Source organism: Mytilus californianus, unplaced genomic scaffold (assembly GCF_021869535.1).
Source record: "Mytilus californianus isolate M0D057914Y unplaced genomic scaffold, xbMytCali1.0.p SCAF_7, whole genome shotgun sequence".
In the NCBI taxonomy this organism is placed as follows: domain Eukaryota; kingdom Metazoa; phylum Mollusca; class Bivalvia; order Mytilida; family Mytilidae; genus Mytilus; species Mytilus californianus.
This window is the reverse complement of record NW_026262723.1, coordinates 25,440,408-25,450,802: the sequence shown is the minus strand read 5'-3', so window position 1 is coordinate 25,450,802 and position 10,395 is coordinate 25,440,408. Positions and strand designations below refer to the sequence as shown.

The window sequence follows — 10,395 nt, the reverse complement described above, 5'->3', positions numbered from 1 at the left end:
ACGACATAGTCACGATACAGCAGAATCTGTTACGACATAGTCACGATACTGTAGAATCTGTTACGACATAGCCACGATACATCAGAATATGTTACGACATAGCCACGATACAGTAGAATCTGTTACGACATAGTCACGATACTGCAGAATCTGTTACGACATAGTCAAGATACAGTAGAATCTGTTACGACATAGCCACGATACAGCAGAATCTGTTACGACATATTCACGATACAGCAGATTCTGTTACGACATAGTCACGATACTAGCTGTAGAATCTGTTACGACATAGCCACGATACATCAGAATATGTTACGACATAGCCACGATACAGCAGAATCTGTTACGACATAGTCATGATACTGTAGAATCTGTTACGACATAGCCACGATACATCAGAATATGTTACGACATAGCCACGATACAGCAGAATCTGTTACGACATAGTCATGATACCGCAGAATCTGTTACGACATAGTCAAGATACAGTAGAATCTGTTACGACATAGCCACGATACAGCAGAATCTGTTACGACATATTCACGATACAGCAGATTCTGTTACGAAATAGTCACGATAGACATAATCGATTGAGTTTCCCGAATGTAACAGGACGCACCTAACTGTCATGAGTGCTTTGCTAACCTCTAGAGACCATTACAGACTCATAAGCGCCTTTTTCACTTTTCGTGTTGTAGCGCTGTTAGATTTCAAACGGTGATCTATAATCAGTTATATGTGTGAACGCAGCATTAAGTTGGTGAAAAATCTTTCAAGTATCATAATCTTTAAACTCTGCATAATTTAAATTCCGCTACGCTTCAACAACTTCCCACTGTAAGTGAAACATAGTCAGGGGGGATTGTCCGTACCCCTTTATTTCTCACCGGTTGTAATATAGAAACAAAGAAGTACCAAAAGTTGAAGGTATGACATTAAAGTTGTATTGTATAAGACTCACCATTTGCAATGGCTTAAACATGTAAAATTAATAATAACTCTGCTACCAATTAAAAAAAATACTAAAAATGTCTTTATTGTTAACATTTATTTTTGTTTGTCATTGGCATAATTTATAGTGAACTTAAACTGTTAAAGGTGTATGGAGAAGGGCATTTAAAGTCCAAGGTTATAAGTCGGTTGTTATTGTCACGGATCTTTAATTTAATGTTAAAAACCTAATCAAAGACTATTATTAAAAACGCATGTCATTTAGTCTTCCATAATTAATTTGTTTAACGGGTTTCACTTGCCTACTGATATATATAGTGTAGGTAAGAAAATATTCTGTTTTGAGTAATTCAGTTTAACAACCGTAACTACTCAGTCATTTTCGCTAAGCCTACGTTATTGTAGAGATTTTCAGTGTAATACATAAACTGTGAATTTGATTTTCACATAAAATGGGGTTGAGTGATTACATATAGAATAAATTAATAAAACAATATCATGCAGAGTTCGCGAAAATTGTTGGTCCGAAGGATTTGACCAACAAAAGTTTGCAAAGGACCGACACAATTTTGATATTTTTCAATAGAAATAAAAGTGAAAACCAGAAAAAAGTTTTTAAGAACCACCAGGGGATAACACATGTCGCGGACACTGATATAATATGTGTTTTTCGTCCAGTTGATGTATTATAAATTGAAGATTTGGATGGGAAATCATCCTCTACAGTAACTGTTACAAGCCTAAGGTACTTTAATTGGCTTTTTAAAAGGCAATGGTCAATAACGTATAATTATCCGATTTGAATTTCATAGTATTAACATATATATGGGTGTATTAAACTTACGCTAATTGGCAAAAACGTATAATTATACGTCTTTAATTTCATAGTTGTTTTGTGAATAACAAAATTTTTAATGTATTTGGACAATTAACTGTCCGATTACACAAGTGATAAAACAGGGGAAAACCATACAGGAAATTAGAAAATTAAATGTTTTTTTTTGTGTAGTTAATTCTCCAACCATATGAGATAATAATAACAACAACAACCCATTCATGGTTTGTTTTAAACTCTCAGCTCACATCTGAATGCGTCAGATATCTTTTTTTTAAGATAGTACTTGGTTTTTTTTTAATAGTAAAAAAAATTGTAAATAAAAAAACCCATCAAAATAAGTAAAAAGAAAATATCAAAAATAAATTGAAATAGTAAATAATGCCCCCGAGGCCATATGTTATAGGACTACATACTATGAATCCTTGCCCGAGGGAATTTGGTGGTGATGTCAAATCTTTGAAATTCTTATATACTTTTGTTCACACCTTTCGTCCGTTCAGAGCGAATAATGGTATAAAAGCGTACGCGACATATTAGACAGAAAACCTGTCTAAAGTCCAAGGCCGTTACAATGGTAATCATTATAGATTAATTTTCTTTTTTTATTTGTGTCGTTTAGTTGCTGTCTCATTGACAAATGAACTTCGTCTCCATTTATTCATATCATGTCCCTCAGTTACCATGGGAATAAGATTATGCGTATGTATAGAACATAAAAAATAAAATCAAGCTATCGAACTGACTATATTTGTTGTTGTCACGAATACCCATTATCTTTTCTTCATAAATCTTTATTGAGTATGCTATTATTTTAATATTGAAAACAGCATCTTTTTCAGTTACCATGGGAATACGATTACATGCACGTATGATTTAAAAGGAACTTCCGACTGTTGATATATTTTCCTTGAGCTATAACAATGTCTGTAAGTATTATTTACTTCTAATATTCTGGGAGATGGGTTAGGACGATTTTTTTTCGAATTGACTATTCATTTTCATCTGTTGCTATGCATGTTTATTTTTTGGGCAGCTTTGCCCGCGGAAATTTGTACACGATTGATTCCTGCCTTTTGTGTTGCAGAATATTCATTTTCATCTTGTCTTATTCAAGGTTATTTATTTTTAGCTCTTACCAGGCCAGGATATTCATTTTCAAATTCCTCCTGCCCCATCTTCCTTGGCCCTGAAAAGCAATTGGTCGTCCCCTAGCAAGATATCAGAAGATTTTGGCATGCAAATATTTAGATGAAGTTATATTTCTTGCCAGTCAAATAGTAGTGATCCGAAAATATTAAACTTGTACAGCTATTTAATCCGAATAGTTCCGAATAGGGCATCGAGACTCTTTCATCGGAAAAATATAACTAATTTTGCTGTGTACATGTTTAGTCATATTGGTATGTGATGTATGCCCTGCTGGAAATATATATATATATTTAATTTTAAATTATGATTTATTACTTTTATCTTTTTTAAATAATGATTCCAACCGGTATTTTTATGTTATATTCAAAGGAATAGAAGAGGTTATTAGAGATAAATTTCGTTAATGATTTTTTTTTGCAGTGTTTCTATGATCTCCATCTGAAAGTAGAAGCGTTTTTTGGTGGTGCTTTTGAGAAATATGGTAAATTTGTGGCGAGACATCCCTGGAAGGCCATTATATTTGTTGTTATAGTAGACATAGGATTTGGCATCGGTCTCATCAACTTGACTCAAGATACAAGTCTAGAACAGTATGCTCCGACAGACAGTACTTCAATGAAACAACGGGAGCTTGTAAGGATATTTTTTAGCAAAATCCTGTATCATTTAATTACAAATATATGGACGATTAAATGTCCAAGGTATAGTATTGATCAGGGGACACTACAGGTCATTATTAAATGGTAAATAAAGAGACTGGTGATACCAAGTAGACATTCAAACTCATAAGTCGAAGAGAAACTGACGGAAAAAGACAAACAAGTCCACAAAACATTACATAGAAAACTAAAGACTGAGGAACACAAACCCCACCAAAAACTGGGGAGTGGGTCTCAGGTACTTCGGAAGGGTAAATAAATCTTGTTCGACATGTATCACCCCTTCATGTTTTTTTTATTGTTAGTTCAAATTCGATGATTGATCTCCCACAATGATGACACAATCGAGGAAAAGAGCTGAATGTAGGAAAATCATAAAAAAAAAAAATCAAATTAATCAGAATATCGCCGAGTCGTTTATTTTAATAATAAATGAAAAATAGAATTTTAAAAATCTGTAGGACGAAGAAAAGACAAAATAAGTCAGTATTTATAGACGCGTGACGGTTTATAAGTGTTTGACGATTATGTTGGTATAGACACCTGTCTTATGATATAGACTGTAGGGTGCTCTCTAGATGTCTTTTTGGGGTAGTTTTATTGTTGGGTTGCTATCGTTTTATTAATAAATATAGCATTGAAAATTAATCATCTGAATGGTCGTGCATGTAACATGAAGAAGAATTTGAAAATTAGAATGTATTACAAAGTCAAATCTATCAAACTGTTAACTAGACAGCAGTCAGCTAGATATCAATATTAATATTTTTTTGTCGTATATATATTTACTTCAAAATTTCAAATTTTCTGCATTTAATGCAAAACTGGCAACATAACCTTACTTTGACCTTTTTCATTGATATTTATATATGAGCCAAGTATGATAAAAACCAAAAAGATATGTTGATTCAGGATGTCTTATACAAAGATGCTAATGTTTTCGGTTGAGCCTTTGCTCGGATCTAATTTTGTCAAATAGTACGAGTAAAATTCCAATTTTAAGTCAAATTTGTCTTTTCTAAAATGTTTATAGAGCGTCATAGTGATGTTGATTTGAAACTTCTGAACTAAATGCACAGTCATATTCCTCTATAAAATGATTAACATTATTAACAGAATTTTGAAATGATTGAAAATTACTTGAATTACATTTAATTGATGATTTTCAATTTAGTCGTTCCGGAGTTATGGAACTTTAATCTCCAAAAATTCTGCATGAGTTTTCGATAATGATTTTTTCATAATGTTTGGTTTGGTATGGACTAAGTATTTCAAGATAACGTAAGTATGCTTTTACTTATCCCAATGAAACGTTTACACACTGTTTTTTTTTTTGTTATTTTAATCAGATGTGTTTTATCTGAAAAACAATATGCATGCACTCTCAATAATGTTTATCAAACGTTCCTAATGTAGCTGTTTATTTCTTTTATCCTAAATATTTTTTCAGGTTAAAAGTATGTTTACGGTGGACACGTCTACAAATTACTACGCACAAAGTCTAGTGAACCTCGGTAGTTCTGCAGTAGTCATAATTCAGAAGAAAAATGGCGGCAACATGATTGATTCTGCAATATGGAGCGACCTAACCACCTTGAGGGATTATGTTATTGATACAACAATATCCTCGTCTGGTACATCATACAATTTCACTCACCTCTGTGCAAAACGATTTTCATCATGCGTAATAGACGGAAATTATATTCTTGATTCCGACTTTACCACTGCCCTTGCTGGCGGAACTGTTTCTTACCCACAATTTACGACTTCCGGTGAGACTTTTACCATAGACAACACATTTGCCGAAACCGGATCGTCAGGGGGATATCTGACATCAGCAACAGCTGTTAAATTAAAATTTAACCTTGCCAATACCAACTCAAAACTCGCTGATGCTTGGGAGGATGCTTTTTTGGACCGAATTAAAACGTACAGCAGTAGTAATTTGAATTTCGAATTTGCTCACTCTAGAAGCACAGACGAAGAACTGAATGCCAATGTTGCAGGAGACATCGCATTCTTTTCTATCACGTTTACATTAATGATAACATTTAGTGGTTTCGTTTTGTTTGGAGGTAATTGTGTATCGAACCGGTATAACATTGCAATGGCTGGAGTGTTGTCTACTGGAATGGCTATTGTAGCGGCATTAGGATTCATTAGTGCTGTTGGTGTACTCTTTGCCAGCATTGTTGGAACAATGCCTTTTTTAATCTTAGGTAAGTAAATGTTATTATACGTAATTCTAATGTTTGCCTCTGGAAAACTGTTCCATTATTGTGTATACATTGATTTTAAATAAACACACATGCATGAGTTAAATTGATGTGAAACGCCAACGTCCATTTTCAAATTAACAACTTTGTTTACAATTAATTATTTTAGATTTTTGAAAAGGGGAACGAATTCTAGGTAGCAAATATTTAATCTCTGCTTATACAAATCTAATGTTTTGATTTACTTAAGTTGTTATGAATTTTCATTGCGTAATCCCCTATTTTGCAATGCAAACCCAGTTTTACCATGATAAATGAACTTACGAAGTCAGTAGTGTTGTAATAAAGATTCCGTACATAACACCATACTCTTGCATAAGGTTTGTAAATGTAGGGATAAAGAACGTGCAAGCAGTCATTATAGAAATCTTTAAAAACTTGAGCGTCTAGAGGGGGTTAAAATAAAAGAAAAAAATTGGCGAAAAAATAAAGGATAGATAAAGTGGGCATAAAGAAGAATACAGAATCATGGGGGATTTATTGTAAAGAATAAAGATTAAAAAAATAACGGGAGACAAAATAACGAATAGAGTCAAATTACCCTAAGAATTAAAGAATACAGAAATGACGCCCCTCTCCGCCCAGACCTTAACCTCAAGTAATTTATTTAAAGGACTAATTGAAAAAATGAAAATGTATAACTCGCTGCATTACAATTGTAGATTAATAGACGTTTGATGTAAAATTATGCTGTAAATATATTTGCAGGAATCGGTGTAGATGATATGTTTATCTTACTGTCTGGTTTAGCAGCAACATCACCAGAGCTAGACACTGAAACACGCATTGGACTGACAATGAAATCAAGTGGTGTCGCAATTACTATTACATCACTAACTGACGTCATCGCTTTCTGTGCAGGTGCCTCGTCTGTGTTTCCAGCAGTTCGAAACTTTTCTTGGTTTACGGGTATGTATGTGTTTAGTCATACTTTAATTTTCACTGAAAAAAAATGGTTTTCTATATTCCAATATCAGGTAATTATCAATGAGGGTGGTAAACGGTTATTTTCGTGCATCGTGTTTTGCCATTTTTATTTCACGTGCAGCCGTGAAAAAGGTTCGTTATTCACCGTGTTTCGTGAAATCGGTAAAAAGATCAACGTGCAAGAAATTTTTAATTGTTCGTTCATCGTGAAATGCAATTTTATTTCGCGTTCTTCCGTGCAGATACCCCCCCCCCCCTTTACGCCCCTCATCAATAACAGCTTTCAAGTCAACAACAACTTTATTGAAACAGCATATATACAAGCCATGTCCACTGATAGATTGTTGCTTGCTTAACGTTCAATAAAAAAATGGTAATGCATATTCAGGTCAAGAACAAAATAAACTATGGCCAATGATCAGTCCAAGTTTCAACGCTGTCGGTTAAAACGATAAGAAAATGTCAAGGGACATTCAAAAGGCAAAAGTCAACGGACTGACTTTATTAAGGTAGATGGGGTGTCTAAATTATAATCCATAGAATTTTTTAATAATTTGCCAAAATGTAGTTTATATCATGCTTTTTAAAAAGAAATAATAAAAAGAATGGGTCATGGGGCTTATTTTCACGCTATAGGTTGTGCAAAATTGACAGATTTTGTATAGATTATGCATGGAAAACCCAATTTTCTGCCATAAAACGAAAACTACGCCATAGAATTTTGAGATAAAATATGAGAATATAGCTCTAATACTATGCTTTCAGATAAGAAAAAGAAAAAATGGGGTCACGGGACCCGTTTTTTTGCTACATAATAAAATAGGTAAATTCCTAACACATTCTATTGTAAAAGTAACTTTATCTGAATTATCTGCTCTTACATTTGAGTTGGAAAAAATAGAATCAAACAAAAGTATTCTGTTTTTTTGTAAAATACAACCATAAATATGATAAAATATGTCATTTTCTATATTGAATTGAAAATTCTTACACATGAATTACCTACTACTCTCAAAATTTGCACCTTTTATTCAAGATCTAGACCGATTGTTTTCTGGTATTTCAAAATCCAAGATGGAGGAAGACACCTTATCTACCTTAAATCAAAAGTAAAAAGTAAAGTGAAAAATGCAGTTTACAAAACACTCCACACAAAACTTCAGGTTAAGCAACATTTACTTTAGCTAAATCGCAGTGTTCGAAACCGCAATTTGCAAATCCAACATTATCTGACGTGGATCGAAAATTAAAAAAACCCAAATGACGTAATCAAGAAGCACACCTGAGCATCAGCTGTATTATACAAATGAAGTATCGATTTCAGGATACAATTTAACGTAAAGAGATTTATTTATAGCCTTGTTTGAGTATTATTATTAACAAAAATTCAAAGAAAAATTTATCTATTACATGCGAAATAAGAATTTTAAACAAATATTAGGTTACATGATGAGTTTGTCATCAGATTTCAATAACAGTCTTCAAAAAACATTATAATAACGGCAATTGTTAGCGAATTTGATTACATTCTTTTGCTGGTGAATAACCAACAGATTGCAATTTGTACAATTACAGTAAAGTTAAAGTGTTAACAATCTGCCTTCTACAATTTCAAATACATCACTACAATTCATCAAAGAGTATTATAGAAATTCAAAAATACAAAAGAAGACGGAATGATATTAGTCGACATGTTGTCCTTGCCGGCTATTATCATGTTTGCTACTACTATCGAATGCCATTCAGAATCATCGTCAACATCGCCGTTATCGTCGCCGTAGTCATCGTCATTATAAAAATCGTCGTCAATGTCGTCTCATTATTATAAACATCGTCGTCGTCTATGTCGTCATCATCATCATCGTTGTCGTTGTCTTTGTCATCATCATATTTTAATCATTGTCGTCGACATCATCATTGTCATCATAGTCGTCGTCATCTTCTTCATGGCCATGGTCATAACTTTTTATATATATATATATGATTGTTTCGTCCTTTTCAGGTGCAGCCATACTTTTTTGCTACCTTAACTACATCACGTTTTATCTTGGTTGTATGACAATCAACGAGGACAGAATTAAACAGAATAGACACTACTTTACATGTCAAAAAATAAAATCAAAGGATGCAATGCAGAAATCAGGCCAATCAAAAGCAGACATTTTCTGTTGTTCCGGATCTCCCCATAAGGACAGAAATGAAGTTGAAGGTCCTATAGAGAAATACCCAAAGAAGTTTGTTACAAAAGTTGTGCTTTTTACTCCTGCAAAAATTATAATTTTATTATTGTTTGCCGGATTCGTTGCCGTATCAATATATGGTGCTGTCCATTTTGAACAAGATTTTAATCGGAAGGATCTAGTGACCACCGATTCATACTTTTATACATATTATGATACCGAAACTAAATTATATGACCAAAGCCTCATAATATCATTGAATGTACAAGCCGGTATAGACTACCTATCCGGGACAACTCTTGATATGATTAATTCTCTTCGCGATAACGTTAGAAACGACACTGATATCGATGACACGTTTTTTCTCTCGTGGTTGCATGCATATATTGATTCAGCTAGTTATGATGATTCGTCTCTGTCAAACTTCATTTCCGGTTTGCAGACATTTCTAGGAACAACAGCTGGTAACTTGTATATCAATGACGTCACAATCGATGACACGTCAATAACAGCGTCACGTTTTCATGTACTTACAGAAAACCTTGCATCCTCGACACAACAAGGGAACATGATGACCCGAATAAGGGATATAGTTGGTAGTTCGTCCTTGCCCGTGTTTGCATATGCGCCTGGGTTCATTTTTTTTGAACAGTATGTGGTTATTTTGTCGCAGACTATGCAAACACTTGGTATTTGTGTTGCTGTAGTTTTTATAGTAATAACAATTTTCTTACCCCTGCCCGTCATGATTCTTTTAATAACAATCACAGTTGTCCTCATTATGACGTCAGTGATTGGATTCATGCATTTATGGGGACTAACTTTAAGCTCCATTACAATGATCCATATTATCATGTGTATAGGCTTTTGTGTTGACTTTGCTACTCATGTTTGTCATGCGTATGTGCAAGCTAAAGGGAAAACTAGAAACGAGCGAGTAGCAATTGCCATTGACCATGCTGGCGGACCAATACTGAACGGAGCGCTTTCAACTATAATCGGCGTGTTAATGTTGGCTTTTTCGAAGTCCTTTATTTTCTTCTCTTTTTTCAAAGTAATGTTTATGGTAATGGTATTTGGGCTACTGTATTCCGTATTTCTTTTGCCTGTCGTGCTGTCGTTTATTGGTCCACACTACAATCATGAAATGAAAATCGCGAAAGTAAAGGACGACAGAGCATTACCCGAGAAAAGCGACGAGACAATCACTTAACCTGCTGCATTAAATGGTGACAGAAAGGATGAGAAACTAAAACATGTGTAATAACTTAATCTAAAAACTATTCGTGAGCCTTTAAATGACAAATACAAATATATTCAAATATCATTAAAAGAACCACTTTACATCACTAGAAGCACATTTCGACATTTAATGTCTCTTCAGTGATGCTTCAGTGGTATTCTTTTTTCCATTA

General features: G+C 33.7%; 1 protein-coding gene across 1 annotated transcript; it reads left to right on the top strand.

The window, feature by feature from the left end:
* The first annotated feature begins 2,641 nt into the window (after positions 1-2,641).
* Positions 2,642-10,395, top strand: LOC127708119 (patched domain-containing protein 3-like). Its single transcript, XM_052212965.1, has 5 exons — positions 2,642-2,715; positions 3,359-3,571; positions 5,048-5,816; positions 6,582-6,782; positions 8,803-10,395. The coding sequence occupies exons 1-5, from the start codon at positions 2,710-2,712 to the stop codon at positions 10,191-10,193; spliced, it is 2,580 nt and encodes an 859-aa protein (XP_052068925.1). The 5' UTR covers positions 2,642-2,709; the 3' UTR covers positions 10,194-10,395.